This window comes from Ochotona princeps, chromosome 30 (assembly GCF_030435755.1).
Source record: "Ochotona princeps isolate mOchPri1 chromosome 30, mOchPri1.hap1, whole genome shotgun sequence".
Classification (NCBI taxonomy): Eukaryota; Metazoa; Chordata; class Mammalia; order Lagomorpha; family Ochotonidae; genus Ochotona; species Ochotona princeps.
Genome location: NC_080861.1, coordinates 5,163,996 through 5,187,051, shown reverse-complemented (window position 1 = coordinate 5,187,051; position 23,056 = coordinate 5,163,996). Strand labels below are relative to the sequence as shown.

The following is a 23,056-nucleotide window of genomic DNA, read 5'->3' as shown; positions in this document are numbered from 1 at the left end:
TGTTTCCGACCCTCCAGTCAATTTGCAGCTCTGAGCATTGGCACCTGCATTCTGGGCAACCCATTACTCTTCTTTTGGAGCTAATTATTGGGCTGATGTCTTCCCAGTGGATTCAGAGTCAAAATTTTAAGTAAGCACCTACTGTATGACCTGTGTTATGTGCTTTTTACCTATTTTGTCTCCTTTACAAACATTTGAAGATTTAAAAGAGTCCCAGAGACTGTACAATAGCCTAGTATGCAAATCCTGTACCTGCAGTGCTGGCATCTCATATGGACACAGGTTCATGTCCCAGATGCTCCACTTCAGATCCAGCTCCCTGTTTATGGTCTGGAAAAGCAGTGGAGGATGGCTCAAGAGTTTGGGCCCTGCACCCACAAGGATGACCCAGAAGAAGCTCCTGGCTCCCAGCTTCATACTGGCACAACTCTGGTCATTGTAGCCATTTGTGAAATAAATCAACAGATGGAAAATCTTTTTCTTTGTCTCTAACTCCAACTTTCAAGTAAATAAATGCTTTTAAAAAAATCCCAAAGACATTCCTTTCCTCCCTTCCTATCCTTTAGCAGACGTACCCATCTTTATGCTAGACCATTATATGTGGGGTGTGTGTGTGTGTGTGTGTGTGTGTGTGTGTGTATGACAGAGTGAGAGAGAGAGAGAGAGTGAGCAAGCAAGAGAAGCATAGCTTCTGTGTTTTTGGGTGAAGTTTGGAGACCTTTCTTACACTGCGGAGATGTGCGAGTCTTTCCTCTGTCTGGCAGAGGGAGATAGAACCATCTCCATCTGATACAGATATCTCCAGGAATACTTTTTCTGTTGGAACTGAAAAAAATCAGAGCTGAAACTCAAGTTATCTTCACAGTCAATACTTCAAGGTCAAGTGTAAGCAGTGTCACTTCAACAAGGTAATTTCAAAGGACTCTCTTCTTCTTCCCTAGACGGACGGGAAGGAAAGTGGTAGCAAGGTCCTGAGAGCTTGCAGGTTGCTTTTTATTTAAAAAATCATTTTATTCATATAAAGTGAATGAGACTCATGTATTTCATGATACAGTCTAAGCAGCATAATAATATCCCCCAACCCCATCCTCCCTCCTGCCTGCATCCCCACCTGCCTCCTTCTCCCCAACCCCACCATGTTTTACCATGAATCCATTCAGTCCTGACTGCCCTTCCACCCTGTTTGTGTTACTGGTGAGCACTGAGTTGAGTCCAGAGATGCCAGCAGACTGGAGAGAGCCTGGATTGTTTCCACTACCTGTCCTGCTCATTCCTCTGGACACTCTAGTCTCTAGGACACACCATTTCCTATGGTTTGTGTGGGGGTGTCAGGTTGAAATGTGGCTGTCATGAATTACAAAATTAGAAACAAAGGGAACCATGCTGCCCGTGCAGTTCCTCTGAAATCTGGAGGACTCGCTGTTTTCCATACGTGGCTGGTGTGCAAGGTGAAGGGGTCACTGCTTGTTACTAACTGGCTTTGCTTTACCATCACACCAGGACACCAAGTGAGAGTCACATATCTTCACAGTTATACTGGCATGGTTTCAAAAAGCTTTCTGAAGCACAGCCCTGAACATCTTGTTCTCTTTCTGGAAATACCGGGAAGGCAGAATAAACCCAACCTGGCATAATTTACACTAATCACTTCTTACAGGGAATCTTCTTAGTTGGTAAGTCAATACTAACAGTCAAGCACAAACAAATACAACACCAGTCCCAGGTAAAATTAGGCAAACCTACATACCCACACTTGCACGGTCCACACATGTGAACATGGGTAACCATACGTCCTCAGCTAACGTGACCAGAAGTGAAGCCTGATGATTATGAACTTAGACTGCGCAGTGAGACAGACCTGGGTTTACAAGCCTCTGAAGCATCAATCACCTCCCCCTGTGGTTTCCTTCTTATTTAAACACTCCCACTCTACAAGGGTCATTTGGGGATTCAATGCAGTCATGTATGACGAACCTGTGCTCCTACAAGTTCAACATGTGTACAGGTCACCTGGGAATCTTCTTGCAATGCACCACCTTCGAATTCAGTAGGCCAGGAATGCTGCTAGTGCATTAGCACACACGGAGCGGTGAGGCACATAGTAGGACTGCATGATTGGAAGCTCCGTGGTCTTACAAAGCCAGGTAGAGAAGAAGGCTGAGAACAGACTGTGTGGGCAGCATTTAGTTCTGCTCTTTCCTGAGTTTCTGTGTGGGAATCTGTGGATATCATTTCCTTTCCCATGCTGGATGAGCCCATGAAGAAGGGGATGAGGCCCACCTGCAGGTTCCTACCTGTCATAGTCTTGGCAAATCTCCCCAACAGCCACCAGAGCCTTCAGGTACTCATTGGGTTGGTAAGGGTGGATGTAGTGCAGGGAACAGCTGTTCCTGGGGTCCCCATTTGAGGCAGTAAAATCTATAGCTACCTGGAAGAGAAGAAAAATAAGAAGATTTTAAGTGACTATCTCCACGGAATCGTGATCAGGTATGAAAGACAAACGACCTCAGATACAAAGGAGAAATGCAATGACACACCATGTCAATCAAGGAAAGTTCAAGAAGAAATTAATTAGCTCCAAAGCTAGTTATTAATTAGGCTGAGGTCATGCATGGCTGCAGTCTTCAACCCTTGTCTTGTTCGTGTTCTTTCCTCTCCCCCAACTGGAACTTAAGATTGACTCCCAGGTCTGAAAGCCTGGTCACTCAATATCCAATCTCAGCAGACAGTAAGAGTAAAGAATGTGCCCCAAGAAACATTCCCATCTGGAAGGTGGCGGTGAGATCTCTTAACGGCAAATTCTGCATGAAAGATACAGTTGTCACAGCAGTCATTGCGTATTTCACAGGCTAGCCAATTTCAGGGAGCGGGATGTTGAAGTGTTCATAGTAAATTTTCTGTAAGCAGCAACTCTGTGGGAGGCACTTGTTGTTTTGATCCCATCCATGGAAGAACTCACGCTTGTAGCAAGTGCGCAAATGCAGTGGCGTTTTGAGTGGAAGATGGGGAGAGGAAATTTTCTCTTGCCTCCACAAGTCATTATCCTTCAAATTCTCAAATTTTTTTTCCTGATCCCCAATTCATAATCCTCTAAACAGAAGCTGATTCACCAAGCTGTTAACAACAAATGCTTAAACTTGATGGTGTTACAGTGAGAGGGACCATTTCTTCAGATTTTTAATATCACCACCATCTGTATGAAAAGCAATCCAACTAAAACATCTCAAAAATGCTTAAACTCGGAGAGGAAAGTGTCGCGTCGCACCCTTTCTTCCCTTCTGGGGTGCACTGGACCGCGTCCATTGACAGGGCTGCCAGCTGTGCTGTATCGAACAAACTTCACTGTAACAAGTACCCTGAACGCTCCGTTGGCTTTATGAAGGTGCAGTGCTACCTCTGCTCAGACAGAGAAAAGATGCCAAGCACTTCCTTGTTGCTTCTTAAGGAGAGAAACTGATAGAAAAAAAAATCACCCATGTACAATTCCGTAACCCTCCAATTCTGCTACCCTGAACCGAATCAAAGTGGCTGGAAAAGCAATGGGCTCGTAGGGAAAGCAATGGGCTCGTAGGGATTCACTTAGACTCTCCTTTTCTTTCAAGGAGCCGCCTTTCATGACTTCTTTTCTTCCTCTTTGCGTCATTCTTCTGCAGGACTTTATAAAAAATAAGCTTTGGTGGGATTCAATTTCTATTTTCATGACACCCAGATCTTTCCAAAAGGGGTGCCTTATGCTGAAACACGAGCACCAACAGTGTGTGAAAAGTTCACGTGAGCAAGACTTACAGTATCTGCCTCACCCTGGATCAGACAGCAAAGGAAAACAGAGTAACCGTTGCTAAAAACTGCATGCAGATGTGTATGTATGTGCAGACTATTTCAGAGCTCTTAGAGTATTCCATTTCCATGAAAACTCTGCATACTAGAGGTTGTTATTTTCACGTTTGGTCACTCTGATGTCACAAGTGCAGTGGGAAATGAATAATAACTTCTAATACTCTATAGCACAGTAGGATAACCAAGGAGTGGTAATTAATTATGTATTCCCAAGTGGCTAGGAAAAAGGATTTCAAATGTTTCTAACACAAAGAAATGGCAAATGTTTCAGGCAATGAATATGCCAAAAATAGGAACTCAAAAAGTGACAGAAGGGCATACCAGTCACAGGGTGGAGTTAGGTTTAAACTTACATCTCTAGGCTCTAAAGAATATACTTCTCCATTATATACTCAAGAAAACATGTGAGCCTGTGGCCAACAGGGCAAGACTTCTCATGTGTTTAGTGATGCCCACAAAAAGTGGAGGAAAGTTTGCTTGCAGGTAGGGAGACCATCTGGGAGGCATCTATAGTATTTAAGAGAGGAAGTCCTTGTATGAAATGGTCTTGGTGGCCAACAGTTGTAAAGGCAGGGGGAAAAGCAATCAAAATAGATTGTATGTGTGGGTGTTCAATAACCGGACAGCTGTTGTTGAGGATGCCTGTAGATCACCTACAGAACCAACGAACCTAGTACCATCTCACACAGCATCATCCTGAAAGGTACTGCCAATCCAGTAGACAAAAGAGGGAGACAACAGGTCGGTGGGGGGCTGAGAAGCTGGTGGTCTGGAACACATCTATGTGTGTTCTGTGACTGCAAAGAGGCATGAGGCACCCTGGGATGCACCCCTGACGCCTGCCTCATCACACAGACACGTTATTCATGCAGGTAATCCCAGGAACATTGGGAGTTGCAGAAATTCCATCCTGTGTGGCTTATGAAGGTCACTGCTCCCAGCCACTGCTCCCAGCCTGCTTCTCCTGACCTGTCTGTCTGCAGGTCAGGGCAATGATGGGAAGGCTGGGGGTCTTGCTATTCCTCCCTTACTCCCCTCAAAAGCACTTCAGAACCTGAAGAATCCAAGAGAGCATGACGATGCTGTGGCGGAGATGCTCTCAACTCTGCGCTCTAATTCATGTAAAAGATAAATCATCCCTGAGTGTTGATCCTTCATTATTGATAACATGTGCCTTGTGGCTCACATGACTCCAGTCTGTAGTGCCCTTCTTCTGGGTCAGGCCCTCTTCACCACTGCAGGCTGGCGCTGCACTTCCTGAACCTGCAGGTTACACACACCCTGTCCCCCATGCTCCTTCCCTGAAGGAGCCTCCTGCAGCGACAAGGAGATGATGAGAAAAACATGCTGCTGCCTTAACATAAAATCTGAGAATGACATCAGGTGATATGGACCCGAGGAGAAAAGTCATAGAGAAAAATAGTGACTCCTTGGCCACTGGTGGCATCTCATCCAAGTCCAGGTGTGTCACCCACATGCTATGACAGCCAGAGACAATGTTTAAAAACAATAGCCTGTAAAAGAAAAAATAACAAAATAAATATCACAAGATGAGGCAAAGAAGGTGGCGAGGACGCACAAGCCAGCAGTAGATGCTAATTCTGCTCCAAGCTTGCAGATCCTGAGACTGAGGACCTCCTCTGAGGGTGCCACTTGTCTCAGCTTTGTCTTGTTCCTACCAGGTTCCTAAGTGGACTCTCAAAGCTCTGTGAGCTACTGAGCGACAGAGATGACGGTGAAGAGGATAGTGATTAAAGAAAGACACTGAGGGAAGAAGCAGAATGGAATCTGGAGAGAGGAGGAAGGTACATCTTGAGGACAAAGGAACAATGCGCAGGACAAGGCAAGGAGGTGAGTTTCGGGCTGCCTGCTTTGGGTGGCGCTGTAAAGACTTAAGAAAGGTACAGAAATTTTACATTTTTTTTGTTCCTGCAGGCAGAAGCCCGAGTTTTCCACTTTTCCTGTGGGAATGGGTCTTTGTGTCTATGATGATGAAAGAGATGATGCCAGCTCGGGAGATTCCGACAATATAGACCTGGGGGAGGGTGTCAATTTGCCAATTGACTGATAAAAAGTAAGTCAACCAACGATCTTCACCACCCTGCCCTTTCAGCAATCCCCATCACTCAGAGCAAAAATATTTCATAATGGGAATAGATAGCAGTAGACAGGCTTGAGCCCACAGCAGGAAAAAGCTGTTTTATTTTCGTTGCTTTGTTTTCCTGGCAAGTGATGCTTTCTGAAGTCTCACGAGGCTGGAGATGAGTTATCTGTCTTTAGGAGGCGGCCTTCTACCAAGAATTCTCCATGCTCTTTAAAGTTAGCATTAGCGCAGAGAAAATAGAGCAAAAGGTTAGGCTTCTTTTAGAAAGCACAGGGAGGCAGTGAATGTTGGGATTAAGTTGAGAAAGGAAAACAAGAAAACAGCTGAAAAATGTGTTTGTGGAGGTGGCTCCTGACGCCTGGTTTCCTGCCTGCTGGGGGGCTGGCACAGCTGCCACGTTTTCATTTTCTGATAGGAAGCATTTATGAAGGCTGGGGTTCTGCACGCACACCCATCCTCTCTGCAGGCGGCACCTGTACAGGTGCCCGTTGCTCTTCCTCCTTCCTAGGCCGCCACTCTCTAGGCAGAACCATGGAACCATTTCGCAAAAAGCTTCTCAAGAATGCAAAATGGCCCCTTGCCTTCCTGCGACCAAGTTCCCGACGAGGGGAGTGGCTGATGAGGCAAATCTAGAAGTGACTGATGGGCACCTTTCTTTGGACATTTTAGCTGCATCCAAGAGTCCACCCCAGTGCTAGGGCTCATCCCACCGTGTGCTCACTGGGGCCATGAGGAGCTTCCTTTACATCTTCTGTAAAGCCGCTTCTGTGGCTGACTCTCTGGACTTCTGCAGGATAGGTTCACATGGGTGCAACTTTGCATTACAGCTTACAGTCTACATTAGAATACACTATTCGAGCAACCACGAATTTACAAGAAGGCTGACTCAATTTTGAAGGAAAATGACGAGATGGGACATTTAGCTATCCTCTTCCAAGTCCACAGCCTGAAGCCCCGCTGGGGAGGGGTCTCAGAGCAGGAACGTTTGGTGGTCTGTCCTCATCTCCCTAGAGTCCTTTTGTACTTTCTTTTCCTTCTCACTTCCCCTCTTCTAGACTATCATTCCACTTCCATGCCACACAGGCTTTCCAGTCAACCCTGGAGGGGATGAACAGCACGGACTGGGGTGTTGGTGGCAAACTCTGAGGAGGCCTTTTCCCAGGGTGGAAAATCGGCATGACAAGGAAGACAGGGAGAACGAAGTGCGAAGCCAAACTTCCTGTGTCAGGCAGGTCACAGGGACAGCGGAGTGTCAGGCTGTGGGTGGAAGTCATTAAGAATCATCCAGTTTTCCTTGGGGCTGATTCTTTGCAGCCCAACTCTGAGGGCAAAGGAAGCCCTTGAAGGTTGAATAAAGAATTGTTCAAAAGCATGGCATCTACAGCATCTAAAACAATCTGAAATCAATAGATCTTTCCCTTGAAAACTATAAATAGTTTCTGGAAATCACTCCTTTGCTTATTATCTTGGGAAACTATTTTCAGTAGCTCTCCTTCATGACATTGCTGGTCTCTTTATTTCCATTTATATTCACCCTGAGCAGCAGTGAGCCCACAGTTCATTTGGAGTTGGGTGCCCACAAGAAACATGCTTGCAGCCTTCTGTGGTAGGGTGCTTCAGAAAGTTCACGGGTGAACAAAATTCAACGATGCCTTTATTTTTTGGTGCACTTTAAAAAAAAATCGGTGCATAGTTTTCTCATAATACGAATCCAGTTAGTATTCAGGTAAAAGAACGAGGCAGGGAGGAGACCTCAAGAGATCTCATGGATCACAGCCCAGGACAAGCCCTCCCTTGGATTTCCCCACTTAGTGCTTGGAGCAGCACTATTCGTGATCCTAGAAACACACTGGTTATGGCTACTCTCCTGAGCCCATACCTTGACAACAAAATTAAACCCATTTTCCTTACTTTGCTCACATAATTGAGCTGGTCTAGGGAGTTACACAGGCTGAACTTAATCTTCAAGATGAGAAGTAAATGCTGGACAAATTGCCTCTCTTGTTTATAACTGTGTTTTCTTCTCGCAAGTGCTAGCACAGCGGTTTTACTGTGTGGGAATCCTGTGTCTAGAAGTCACCTGTATCCTGTGTCACCAGTGGAAGCAAGTTGTTTCTGGGTAGATAGACAACCTTGACCTGCCTACAGATTTTCTAAATTACAACTTACATACCCAACAGGGATGTGAACATCCCACTGGCTCACAAGTTACAGATGGGAGATGGCCCTTGATTCATTCAGGAGAAATGCCCACTCTAATTTTCAATCTTGATTTCATTCTGATTCTCCAGTATTTGGAATTCATACTTCCACTGCCTGATGGACCATCTGGATGGCCTATGATTTCTACTGACCATTGGGCGGGATGTTGGTACTTGCATTTTGGCTAAAGGAACACAACCTAGGCATTTGCCGTGGTTCAAACAAACTTCCTACTTGAACCTTTCCTAATCTTGTCCCCAGGTGGTAGAATCTGCCAGTTACACACTGCTTCATTCTTCACACAATTCCCCAAAGAGTCTAAAGCATTCAAAGGGTTCTCCAAACCATCGGAGCTCTAGTGGCACAAATTTCCTGACACAATGCTGGAAACTCCAGCTCACTAGAGGAAGCATTATTTTGAGCTCCTATCACAACATAAGACCTTGAATTTCAGCAATGATACCTGGACACGATGCCGTACAGTATGTTAACAACGATATGTGGACAGATATGACCCAGGGTTTTAACAGACTTTGGCCTCCTTGTGTTCCCAAGCCAGTACCATTTCCTATCCCATGTTCCCCAAATAAGAATAAACATGGAAACAACTTACTGTAAACTGGATTTGGCAGCCACCCATGATGTAGTCCAAGAAAGAGTGCATCTTGTGGATCTATGCAGGAGGAAAGGCAACTATGTTAGTAACAGCCCGAACTGCCTCCATTCAGACGGGAGCCTAAACGTTGGAGCTAGGTTACTGAACTAGAGGTAAAATCAGAAAGACCTATGAGGAAAACAAGTCATTAGACATCATTCCATTAAAAAAGAGGAAGAAAGAAATGCTAATATGGTTAGGCAGGGTTGGAACCCTTCTTCCTTTTATTTTGGATTATGCATGATTTTAATCAACTTCCGCCTCTGGGGTGAGACTAAAACTGTATTTTCAAAGGTCATTGTCACTTTCCAATCAATCAGGTCTCACACTTGGATTCAATCTTGTTTCCATGCGTCCAAATGCTGGTCCTGGTACCACTCCTAATCTGCATTAGGGTTGGAATCTTCAAGGCTACAGCTACTTGGGAAAGTCTTTACTGACAACTTTCGGTTACTTAGAACCCTCCCCAGCCAACAACGCTATCGTTTCCTAAGGACTTACCACAGGCCAGCCACTTAGCATCTCTTATCTCATTTAACTCTTAGAACAATCTTCTGAAGGTGGAACTGTAGCTACTATTGTACCCATCTTACAGTTAAGGGAAATGAGGCTGGCAAATGGTAGAGTTGAGACTCAAGAGATGAATGATGAACTGCACAGGACGCATCCTTTCAACCTTCATGCTGGGAGTCAGAGTGGCTCTCTCTGTGTCAACTACCATCATTTGCCTTCTCATGCACCTGGTTTCTGGTATTAATTTATGCTTCTTGAAGATTTTGCTGTTTGGATCATGGTGATATTCATTCACTCACTGATTCAACAAATATGGAGCAGCACTACAGCATATATGATAGGGACACAGGAAGGAAAGAAACAGACACAATAGCCACACCATGGAGCTCACAGTCTGGCTTCTGCTACTTGAACATCCAGTAACTGTGATGTTTGACTTTTTAGTTTCAGATCTCGCATAGTGTTCTAGGACTCCTCAGAGACCAATTTATAACAGTGTCTAGGTACCCTCCATGTAACCAAGTCTAGGTCAGGTTGTTGTCAGAGTTGATGCTTACCAGGACCAGATGACCAATCAGAATACATTATCCTCTAGCCTCAGAAACCAGTTTCAGGGGCAGGCATGTGACTCCGGCAGAACAAGCAACCACCCTCGCTCACTATCTCATTATGTGAAGACATCACTCTGAAGTTTATGAAAGCCATGGAGAAACCAGTCTTGGAAAAGACGCCTGACTTACACATAAGCACACATGCCAACCGTATATACTCACATTCCGAATGGCATTTAGGTGTGGTGTGATGGACTCACACAGATGTGGGTTAACATCCCAGCTCTTTTTTTTTTTTAAAGATTTATTCATTTTATTACAGCCAGATATACACAGAGGAGGAGAGACAGAGAGGAAGATCTTCCATCCGATGATTCACTCCCCAAGTGAGCCGCAACAGGCCGATGCGCGCCGATCCGATGCCGGGAACCAGGAACTTCTTCCGGGTCTCCCACGTGGGTGCAGGGTCCCAATGCATTGGGCCGTCCTCAACTGCTTTCCCAGGCCACAAGCAGGGAGCTGGATGGGAAGTGGAGCTGCCGGGACTAGAACCGGCGCCCATATGGGATCCTGGGGCGTTCAAGGCGAGGACTTTAGCCGCTAGGCCACGCCACCGGGCCCAACATCCCAGCTCTTAACCTTAGCACAGAGGTGACCTAGCTAGTTAATGGCCTCATTTGAAGGTAGAAATCTCAGGGTTGTAATAATATTAAACAGAACTTACTGCAGTTACTCTCACATAGTAACTATCTAATTCCTGCCAGTGTGACTGTCAGGTATGATGTTGAAGGTTTCATTATCAGCACAAGGAAGTCTCTGCGAAGTTGAGCTCCTTCTAGCAGTTCCTTATCTGCACGCTGCCCTTTCAGCATGGGTGAGTATCATACAGAAAGCACCGGCACTCTGACGGCTTCATAGAGCTCATAAGACGCTGGCTGCACCTGCTCCTACATCTCCCTCTGGCACTGCCAGAGTCCGACCTGTGACCAGAACTCTCCTGCCTTTGGGGAACAGATGGAGACACTTGGCTCTGTAGCTCCAAGACCATGTCTGCTCAACCTTCTCACTGCACATTCATTGCTAGGCTGAATTTCTGACTGATCCGTAGAAATATTACATACTTGTTTGCTCTGGCCACACAGCCTGAAAGACCCAGCTTTATCCATTGGGAAGAAGGGACCATACCTTGCACTGATTCAGAATCACAATGCCTGAGTTCTTGTAGTTCTTCTTTTTGGCTTTGTACTTGGGGTTGATGCACTCCCACTGCACCTGCAACAAGAATGGTCACAGCATGACAGCCTGCTCAGGAAGAGGTCACGCCATTCACTGGTGCCCAGTCCTGGGGTGATGCTGTGGACAAACCAGGCAGGAGGGCTGTCTGATGGTGCTGAAATTGGACAAGTGTGATTGATGAATTGAATTTCAATTTCATTGAAATTTAAGGGACTGCTTCCCTATCTGGAAGTGACAATGTGACTGTGCTTTCAACACCTGCACAATTATGTGTCAGAATCTGCCTTTGCTTGCGCCCTGACATTGACCATGTCCCCTGCATGGCAACCTTGACTCTCTAGATTATGTGGCCTCTGCCCAAATCTTTCACTTTATCTCTCTTTTCTGCTTGCCTCTGCAAGGCTATTCCGTGCACTTGTAATGCTGTTCTCTCACTCACACATGGTTGGCTTATTCTCATTTTTCGTGATGAAATCACCCCTTCAGACGATCTCTTCTGCACATACACACCTCTGCTTTAGCCTGATTTTATGTGATTGGTCACAAGCTGTGATTTCCCTCCTATTATTTGTTTTTGATTTGTGCTTCTACTATGCCTGACTCTCTCCAGTCTAGGAGCTCCTATGGGAGCATAGGGACTAGGTCAGCACAGTGAGTCCTGGCATACCTCAAGCTGGCACAATGCCCTAGCTTACTGGACATTTTCGAATCAACAGGGTAGAGCTGGCAAACAAGGAATTGTGTGCCCTTATGCAAATGCGCCGATACCAGAGCTGGGTGGTCGAACTAAAGTTTTCCAGCTGTCTCAGTGCCAGAGAAAAGTGAAATAGCTGATGGTCTCTTTCTTTAGTGAAGTGTTAAGATTCATTTCTGTTTGAAACCATCAGGCTTTGATAGGCTTGTTTTTTTCCAATTATAATATATGAGATGACTTAAAAAGTTCCTAGAAAACTGAATTAAAGGACAGCTTTATTTTGGTTCAGAAGAAATTGAGATCCTACAGTTTTTTCATGATACATAGTTGCAGTGGTCATTTGAAGAATCATTGTATACATGAATTTCAAGATTTTTTGCAGCAACATAAACTTATATTTGAATTCCATTTTCTATGAACTTTTTAAAATCCAGATTCTGCTAGCATTACAAGTCTAAAAGATGAAATCTTTCTGATATCTTTCAGTTTGCCATTTCTATTTAAAAGAAAAGAGAATAACTCCATAAAATTCTTCAGAAGTCTAGAAGGTGATATTAGTTACCTGCCATTAATTAGTTCTACATTGATTAGTTCTACCTGCCATTGAATGGTTCAATACATTCTAAGGAGCAACAATTTCTCTGCTTACATTTCTTGTGATTTGTGTCTAAATTACCATCAGTTTTTATGGTGACTCTGTATAATTGCTTATGAGTGAAGATCTGTGTATCTGACAACCTTCTTACAATGCTGGGTCCACAGCGGAGCAGACTTGGAGGGAACACAGTTAGAGCTGATCTTGATTCTGCAGGGCACAGGCAAGTGCTGGCCAAATGGTCCAAATTAGATGAAGATTCTAATTCTAAAGGATGAGTTACTTCCCTACAATCTGGTCATGTTCTGACCTTACACCAGAAAGAAAAGCCTAAACAATGAGTTGGGACAACCTCTCTAATGTGCACTTCTGATCATGCCAGGGACACGTCTCTTAAATTGCTGCGCCCACTGCTGTCACTCCTCTCTGCTCCATGTGGTAAGGGTGTGAGAAATCTTGGGGTGGAGTAACCCTAGAGGCAAATCTGAAGCAAGGATAGAGGTGCAAATAACACCAGTAAGCACCAGCACAAGGGCAGGGAACTAGACAGGAGTCAGCCACAAGGGGGGGCTTGACACTGTGGACAACTGGGCTTCTTCCTGTCGGGGAACCTGTGAAACGCAACACACATCCTGGAACTGTTTCACCTGCAAGACAAGGAAGCTGGGTCATTTTTTCCTCCACTCCTCCGAGTGATTTGTTGAGGAGTGTTTCTTGGAAGACATCAGCTCTCCTTGATGTCTCCCTTCTCACCTGCTTTGGAGAGTGAAAGAGGCATTGGAAGCTGGAGAAAGCTGTCAGGCATGGGTTAAGTACCACAACTGGAGTCAAACGGGAATGCTGAACAGGTGAGTGAAGAAGTTGTATGGTTATGGGCCAGACAACAATAATGGATTATCTATCTATGTATCTATGTATCTATGTATCTATGTATCTATGTATCTATGTATCTATCTATCCATCTATCCATCTATCTATCTATCATCTTCAACTGTCACGCTAGAAAACACTTGAAAAGGTTGTAGACATTAAAAGACAAGATTATTTTCCTGAAAAAATTTTGGAAATCCATGCATAAAAGGATACAAGTGTCTTTAAGAAGTTCATGGATGATGCATATTTTGAAGCAACTACGCATCTATAATCAAATAATTTCTTCAAAGCATTAAGTACACTATTAATACAATCAAGCCATGGGAGTGCAGAGCTGGAAAGAACATGATTGTTAACAAGCAGATATTTTGGAAATGCTACTCCTGTGCTAGGTACCTTGCTTATGCATATCACAGTTCATCTTGTGTAATGTTCTCAGGTTCTATGAGGGGTGAACAAAGATCATCCTTTTAAGGTGAGAAAAATGAGGGACAGAGAAATTAACTCACAGCTAAAAAAAAGTTAGAAATATTCTTTCCTAACTTCTCTAATTTACTGGTGAAGAAACTGAACCACTGTGGGCAATGTCTTGTCCAAGATCATGCACTTGCCATAGGCTGGGCTAGCTCTAACATGCAGGTATTCAACTCCCACTGTGCTTTCTCCCCATCATCGCGTGGAAGCATCTACCGATGCTTTGCCACCAGCCGTTCTGTCTGTAGCCAAGTCTTAGAGAAGTGTCACAGAGAATGTCCTGAGGCTGCTCCGTGGAGTGTTGGGAACAGTACCACAAGCGGCACATATATGTACCTGTTTCCCTTCCATCGCTCCTCTCATTTCCTTGAATGTTGAGGTGAACTCTCCAATGAAGTCATGCTTGCCGTTGGAGTCCCAGTCCCATACTATGCACTGCAAGAGAAAAGAATTATCTTTAACATTTATTTATTTATTTAGATCGGGAGAAAAGACAAAGAGAGGAAGAGAGAACTCTAATCTCGTGGCTTACTCCTGAAATGCCCAGGATGGCTGGGCTTAGGATGGGGCTGAAATCAGGATCTGGGAACATAACAACCCAGGTCTCTCACATGGCAGGAACTCAACTACCTGAGATCTCACCATAGCCTCCTTTTATATTGTCTGTAAGTTGGAATAGGGGGTAGAAGTTGGGAACCAAATCCACGTACACCAATATAGGACGTCTGTGGCTCACCTCTTCCGCCAGCCTCAATAACTGTTTTTTTTTTTTTTTTAACTTGAGAATGCAGTTGTCGGAGCTGAAGGCAGTATGAACTTTATGAAAATCATAATGTTCCCATGGCTTCAGTAGTCTTTTGGTTGGCTTTTTTGCCCTTAACCTCAGCCCTGTGATTACAATAATGTAATGATCTTATCTTACAGATAAGATCAGTAAGACTGAAAGAGATAAGTGACTTTCAAAGGACCATCCAGTGAATGAAAATCTGGGTCTTTAAAGGCATGTGTCCTGCCTCCAATTCTGGCAATTCTGGTGTTTTTCTTCCCCATTGCAGAGACTGTCTCCGGTTTACAGCTGGGATTAGATGACAAAGTTTGTATATATAGTATCAACAGTGGCAGTTTCTGTTTAATTATTCAAATGGAGTCAGATGAATTATATTTAAAAAAAATTACTTTGAAGGCATAGAGCAATATCAACATTAAGGAAGGAGGAAAATGAGTGAAACCAAAATGGATGGAAGATGTTGACAAATGAGACACATTGGTAAATACCACACATCCATCACACTTAAGATGTGACCATTCACTTAGAATAATAATAATAAGAAGAACTATTTATTTGGGACAACACCATGGTATAGTAAGTAGTAGCTTAAGGCTCTGCCTATGAACCCAGAATCCCATATGTAAGCCAGTTCATGTCCCATCTGCACCACATCTAATCAAGCTCCCTGTTAATGACTTGGAAAGCCACAGAAGATGGCGCAAGACTTCAGGCACCTACACATCTTGGGGAAATCCAAAAGAAATCTAGTTCCTAGCTCCTGGCTTCAGATCAGCCTAGCGCTGGCTGTGGCAGCTCTCTCAAAATGTGGAAGACTTCATAGGAAAGTGTTTTGCTAAAAAAAAAAAAAGTGTTTTGCTTAGAAAACATGAATAAGATCTTTGGAACTAATGCATTAGAATGAAGCTGAACAAAAATTAAGACAAAGGGAGCTAAACTGTTTTGTTGAAAAAAAAAAAATACTGCCAAAGCGTGGCAGTATTTAGTAATTAGAAACACAGAGTGGGGACCAAGGGACGTGAGTTGAGAGGAAATCGGAGCAGGTTCAATCAGAGGGCTGAGGACGGGCCACATATTGGGTGGAAGAGGCAAGCAATAGGCAAGGGATATTGAAAGAGCAGTGTTGTATTTCCAAGGTCAGGTTATTTATACACAACCACAAGAACTTGCCCTTATCCTGTTAACCCCGAGTCTTCAGTAAGCCTGCTGCTCATAACAGCATTATGCTGGTTGTGGCTTGGAGAATGGATGTGCTTTGAGGAAAAGGAGGCCAGAGAGAGTGTGAGACAACCCGGCAGTGACGGATACCTGGGCAGGGTGGTGGAGACGGCGGGTGACTCCAAAAACAATACTCACAGAAACATGAGACACTTCTGCAGTCACATGGAATCAGAATTCATGTGTGTGTGTGTTTAGAAAAATAAAATCCAGATAAAGTCATCATTCCATTTACATTTGCTTTTGGATCATGATCTGTTACTTAACTGGAAGATGTTAAAAGCTAACGACTATCATGTAGAAGTATGAAAATCCTATTAATATGATAATTGGACTTATAACGTTTGCCTTTCATGTAGGATGCTGGACTCTGTGCCATTGTCATACTGACAATGTCAGGATACAATTAAATAGCAGAATGATGGACTTATGACTGTTTAGGAAGGACTATGATATTGTAATAACATATGGGAAATCATGGTAGAGAGGGGATTTGGAGAGGCAGGTGAGAGAAATCCTAGAGTCTATGGAACTGCAACATAAAATAATAACACTAAGAAAATATTTATCTATTTTTATTGGAAAGGTGGATCAGATTTGTGGAGAGAAGGAGAGACGAGAGAAAAATCTATCTGCTGCTTCACTCTGCAAATGGTCACAATGGCAGGGGCTGAGCTGATTTGAATCCAGGAGCCAGGAACTTCCCCAGGTTTCCCACATGGTTGTAAGGTCTCAAGGTTTTGGACCATCCTCTTCTTTTTTCCCAGGCCATGAGTAGGGAACTGGATGGAAAGTGGAGTAGCCAAGATATGAACTGGTGCCCGTATGGAATCCTTAGCACTTGAAAGGTGTGGCTTTAGCCATTGAGCTATCACACTAAGTCCCAGAAATGCTTTCCAGAGCACATTATTACTGTTGTGCTTGCATGCACCATTTACCAGGAGCTAAGGCTTCTAGACTGGCGAAGGCACAGACTGGAGTCCAGCTGTGGCCTCCACTATGACTCAGCAGTGAGACACTGGGCAGGTCAACAAACTTCTGGGTGCCAGTCCTCATCTGCAGAACAGCAGCTTAATGCTAATGTTTTATAGAGCTTGCTAAATTTCATATGCCCAGGTCCTACTTTCAAGATTCAGACGTAGCTGACTGGGATGGACTGCAAGTGTCTGCCTTCAAAGCAAGCAAATCACCACTTCACATGCTGTGGTCTCTGGACACTGAACAGAAAATCCAGAAATCCTTGATGGGACTAGGTGCTGACGGCAATTATAGCTACACCCTGAATCATAGTGTATTCTTCAATTTAATAAAAAGCCCCAAACAACATATAAGGGCCATCCTGGCTTCTTAATGGCCATTTAATGTAGGATGGCTCTAAGTAGGCAAACAGAATCCTATAAAATTGTACTTATGCAAGCCAGACTGCCCAAGAGGGGAAGGCGAGGTTGTGGGTGCTTTATCTTGCTTTTCACAAGTCTTTGTTATTCTGGACTGTAGCCAAGGCTCAAGGCATTCCATGGTGAAGTGTGCCACTCCTGGGAGTATTCATTGGAGATTTAGTCTTCAGAGGCATGGTGAGTTCAGATAAGCTTCCCAAATACTTGTCTGAACCTTTTTAACCTCACACCTCACCACTCTTTAGGAAAAGTGAAACTCCCATGGCTGTGTGGGCAGACGGAGAGGCAGGCTTTGACAGCGACTTACACCTCAAGCTTTCAATGAGATGATCAGTTATCTCTGACTCAACCTGCGTCCCTCTTCTACCAAACCTTAAAGTGTAAGATCTCAGAACCTGACATTTCATCTGGGGACTGACACCCTTATGCACATTACAAATGTAAGCACAATCCCTCAACAATGCAGAGATAAATGACAATACAAGAATGTCCAGTGGCCTATTGAGGTACGATTCTACTGTCAAAAAAAATTTATTTACTCATTTCTTTATACATTTCTCTATTTGAAAGGGGGAGAATGAGTAAGTGTGTGTGTGTGTGTGTGTGTGTGTGTGTGTGTGTGTGTGTGACAGAGAGGGGGAGAAAGAGAGAGAGAGAGAAAAAAGAGAGAGAATCTTCCATCTGAACCTTGGTCCTTGGGAGAGAGTCTACATTCTGTAAGGCTGAGATCTGAACTATTGAGGGTCAGAGAGGAGTTTGGGAATTGGTCACAAACAGTCTTATGTTATTGTCATCTGAGAAACCCTACGATTCTCTGAGCCCATGACAGGTAATCATAGCTTCGGCCAGTAACATGCCTGTGAGTTTTGTTTCCGAATCAATCATGCTGCATGCTGGTTACTGATTGTTGTACTTTCATGCCTGATGACATTGCTGTTGGATACCTAAAGAGAATGAGGCACTTGGAAAAACAGAAAAGAAAAAAATAACTCTATGTATATGGTTTAATCGGTCTGAAAACTTTAAGCTGGTATTCTGACATGCACTGACAACCTTGAGGAAGTTGGCACAGCCAGGTAAATTGAACACGGTGTATTGTGACTATAAGTTCATTTCCTTATTTCTATGGTTTAATCACTGTTTCATGCAACCAACAAATGTTCAGTACTTGGGAATTTTTAAAACTAAGCAACAAAACAGATCCTAAAACCACAGAGAAAGAACCCGTTCCTAACCAACCACATAAAAACGTCTTGCAACTGCCATGCCCTCCCTGATTCTGGAAGTTTAAATTGGACTGACTATCCATTGTTTGAACAAGATTAACCCAGGCATTCCAGCCACTTTTGTAAAAATTCTTCTAGACTTCCTTGCTTTTCAGTATCACTGGGATTCCCGGCTTGTCTGTCTGGGCCACATGTTCGTACCTGAGCACAGCGCCATTGGATCTTGGAATCTTGATAATCCTTGGTGGTCTCTTACCCACTCACCTTCTAAGTAACCAGTACACCTTATCCAGGTGCGGATCCTGGGTGCTCACTCTGTGATGGCATTTAATTGAAGCCTTTTGTAGCCTTGTGCTTTACTTACCCGCCAAGCAGCTTGAAGCCAAGCTTAGGATAATTTAATATTTTTTGCTTTGTGAAATTTCATTGAGTTACCTGTGACAGGTTCTTTCTGTCAGCAGAAACTTATTTTCCACATTATGTAGACTTTCTGCATAGATACGGTCTTTCAAGGCCTACCCCTCTGGGTCTGGATGCTCACTTACTAGATGAGGAAACACAGTTCGGAAATTCCATGACAAAAGCAGAAACAGACAAAAAAGTACTAAATTTTTGGTCTAAAACTGCTTCCAATGACACTCTGTTTATCAAAGAGGATTGATTCTCCTTTTGTAAATAATAATTACTGATGGACTTTTAGACTTCAAGGTTAAATATTTTCCCAAGAGACTTGGTTCCATGTATCAGCCTGAAATTATCCTATTCTTTTCCTCTGGATGGAGTCGGCCCCACATGCACGAGATGGACAAGCTTAGAGCTAAGATTTTGACAGTACCAACCAGGGTCACTGACCTTTCTTATCAGGCTTATTACCCAGATAATTGAACTTTCCTTCTCAGGCAATTTCCATCACTGGTCAGACCAATGGCTTTATTTGTCTTTGAGAAGATAAAACAGATCTTTTTTACTTGGAAGTACACTTCCATCCATTCATGGTTGGGAATGGCCAATCTTGTAACAACCTCATCAATAACTACTTTGGGAGGCCAGCAAAGGTGCTGGAACTCAATTAGACATTTCTTTCTGGCTGTCATAACATTCTGTGCATTTTAAAAGGTGGCTTTTGATAAATGGACCCAAGTTTCCCACCTAAATTCCATTCTCCATATCAAAGTTAACATTTGAAAAAGCAGAAATAGAAATTTACTAATCCACAAGCAGTTAAGTATTTGGAGTTTGTTCCACAGCGCACGAGTTCTAGGAGGTTAATAGGTATTAATGAAAAATGTAAAAGGTCTGGATTCCCTGGTAAGCTTGTGTTACCCTAGGATAATAGATGTTAAACCATTTTCTCTATTATTGTAACTCTTGGAGCCTTTGAAATGCCAATGTGCAGCGCATGTGCTAGGATGAGGCAAAACAGCAATTAACAGCACCAAATTTAAGAAGATACTCGTTCCTAATATACGGTTGGCACCTGTAGTCAGTTAAAAACGAATGCCTTCTTAAATTTTATGTCCTGTGTACTCACTAGTTTTGTCCTAGTTCAGGTCTTGGTAATGCACACTGTGAATAATTGTCAATATTAGGGCTTAATACACACTCTCCCCCAAATTATCTGGCCAGCGGATTTCTGTGTGTATTTGCAGTTAAGAAAAACCTGTCATGAGATTTGTTGTTTGTGAAAATAATGTTGGAGGCATACCATTTAGTTTTTACACTCAATAATTTTTTAGGATCTGCTGTGTACTAAGAAATAGCAAAGCGCCGGGAACATGAGAACATAATGGAAACAGTTACTTTTGTCCAAACATTGAGACATAGGAGGGAAAAATCAGTCTCAATAAACCAATCACACAGTTCAGTAAGTGCTTGAACCTACTCGATGACTGTGGAGTGTTATGGGATCAGGCTGGGTGATTTCTGGTTTAGCACTGAGTCTGATGGAAGCCCGGAAAGACTGTAGTGGAGATGAAGAGGGAGTTGATTTTTGGAAGATGAATGTTGGGTTGTGAGAGAGGGTGATGGGTCTTCCAGGTAGCCAGAATAGCAAGTTTTTGTTATAGGAACCGAGGTTTGGAAACCAACAATGTGTCTGGAGAACTGCATGGGGTTGGTCATTCTTGCTGAGTCACAAGGGAGTAGTCAACATTATCTTTTCTTCGAAATTCACTGGCTAGGAGTCAACATTCCACACAGGAGAAGAGTGGCTGCGTGGGACACCTGCACCCCAAATCAGAACGCCTGAGTGGAGTGTTGGCTCTTCTCTTTCTAATCCAGTTTGCTGTTAATACGCACCCTGGGAGGCAGCAGCTTGGGTCCTTGATGCCTTACAGAGAAAGATCTGGATGGACCATCTGGCTTCGGCTAAGTCCAGCTGAGTCCAGCTCTGGCTGTTGCAGGCTTTTAAGGGTCTTATTCTCTATCTCTATGCCTTTCACATAAAATGAATAAAGAAGAAAATATCCTTAAGGAGAAGATACTTAGGCAGCTTCATAACTAGAAGGAATTAAGAACAAGGGCAAGGAGTGTGTAGGGTGGCATGGATACATAGAGATGAACACACTAGACCAGCATTGACCAAAACAGGAATTAGCAGGGTAAGAAGGCTAAACTTCCAGCCATCACTTCTAGGGCTCCAGTTTCTTCCTGTTTCTCTGGCCTCATTTCAGAGCTCCTTTTTGCTTTCACACTTAGGGGTTCAACCAAAGAAATTTTTTTAATATTCCCTCTTGTGTCAGGGCCTTAGCACATGCTGACCTGAAATATTTTATCTCTACATCTTTCCTGCTAACTCTCCCCAAAATTTCAGATATCAGGGGTTGGTAACATCCCATGTTGCAGGGTCAGTTCAAGCTCAAGCTTCTCTATTTCTGTCCAATTCCCTGATAAGGCTCCTGAGCAGCAGTAGAAGATGGCCCAACATGAAAGACATGGTTGGGGTGTTAGGCTTCTGATGTGGGCCTGACTTAGCCTTGGCTATTGGGTGTCATTTGGGGAGGGAATCATGGAAGGCAATGTCTCTTTCTCCCTCTCTCTATTTTTCTTTGTCTTTATTTCTGTCTCTTTTTTTCTGCCATTCTGTCTTTAAAAAAAAATTCAGGTATCAGCTAAAATGTTCCTTTCTCAGACATCAAGCTGGACTGTTCCACTTGTAGCCGACTTTATTTCCTTGTACTTATCCTTCATGTACATTTAGTATTACATATTTAGTCATCTGATTAATTTCTTCTGCAAAAACTTCCTTGGACTGATAAGTCAAATTATATTTATGAAGTGCATTTTCAAAAGGCACATATTAAAATGCAAATAAAAGAGTTAATTAAAGACTGAAATGCAATCTAGATAGGATTGGAAGAGTTGGTTTTCCAGATCCCACATTAGTTAAGGATTTTCAACATTAATGTAAAGAAATGGGGAACTGGTGATTATTATTGTGTTTGTGTATGTTCAGGTTAACTATATAGACACATGTCTTCACTTTTAATTCCAAACCATGCATTTGACTATTATCAGTTGATATAAGAGCCCCCCCCCCCCCCGCCGTTAGATGGTTATAAATTAACTCAAGGAGTGCTCGTTTCAGCAGCACATATACTAAAATTAACTCCAGGGGTAAATGAGCAAAGTTTGTCATACTTAAGAGTGGGTGACGCTAGGTCAGCTAACTCCTGAAAGAATAGTGTTTTATGAGGAATTGTTCTTATTTTAGTGCAATCCTTCAGCTACACTAACTTCCCTCCCTCCCTTCCCTTCTCCCTTCTTTCAGCAAGTTTATTTTTGAAGACCAATCATGGACCAGGTCCTGTGCTTAACACCTGTAATCCAATGATAAACAAAGCAATCATGGTTTTCTGCCACCCCAGGGCCTACAGTCAGGCACGAAAGACAGACAATTAGCTAAGCAATTATGAGGCCGCCTGATAAATGCAACATAGAGATTCCACAGGAGGCCAGCGGAGCAGGTATTATCAACATGCCACGTCGGATCCCTTTAACACCTTGAAGCATATCAGCTCCTGATATGTTTTATCATTCAATCCTCACCACATTTATTTCTTCGTTGGAAGATTGTCTTAAGACTGTCAAACTGTTTACCCTATGTTTGTAGAACTTGACTTGCTTGGGGCAACCCTTAACCAGTAACTGCCACACACCACGGTTTACAGGCTGTTCCTGAGATCTCACTGTACCGTGTTAAGATATTTCTTGGCAGGACTGGGTCATTATTTCTTTGAGATTTTGCTTGTTACCTTCCTTGCCCTTGGTCTCCCTCCTTTCCTTCACTGGCCCCAATTTCTACTCTCTTATAACTTACATTCAGAAGCACTTTCAGAAAAATCCATGTCTCAGCAAGCCATCTGGAGGGACCAACCTAAGGCAGGCATCACACTCAGCGATGTTGGAAGACATGTCATTTAAAACAACATCTGGGCAGCAGGAAGTCACGCAGTCGTACAGGGGGCATGGAAGGAACAAGAGTCTTCCAAAGCAGGTGCACAGAGCATGCAGGGCATCGTTTTGGGGAGCTCACACATGGGGACAAGTTGCCTCTCTTGATCCATCTTGTTTTTCTGTTTTGTAAGCTTTCATGATAAGCCTACATTCTCCCTATACTTTGTATTAGCATTATAACATTACTGTTTCTTCATAGCTGGTATTTACCAGGTGATTATTATTTTTTTTACAAACAC

At 43.4% G+C, this 23,056-nt stretch overlaps 1 protein-coding gene across 1 annotated transcript in view; it reads right to left on the bottom strand.

Moving 5' to 3' along the window:
* CPNE4 (copine 4) overlaps positions 1-23,056 on the bottom strand; it is a 277,997-nt gene that overhangs the window by 19,208 nt on the left and 235,733 nt on the right. The window contains exons 8-11 of the mRNA XM_058657050.1: positions 14,071-14,169; positions 11,048-11,134; positions 8,757-8,816; positions 2,295-2,428 (exon numbers count right to left, since the gene is read on the bottom strand). Of these exons, the coding sequence (XP_058513033.1) occupies positions 2,295-2,428; positions 8,757-8,816; positions 11,048-11,134; positions 14,071-14,169 (380 nt within the window). The remainder of the gene's footprint in view (positions 1-2,294; positions 2,429-8,756; positions 8,817-11,047; positions 11,135-14,070; positions 14,170-23,056) is intronic.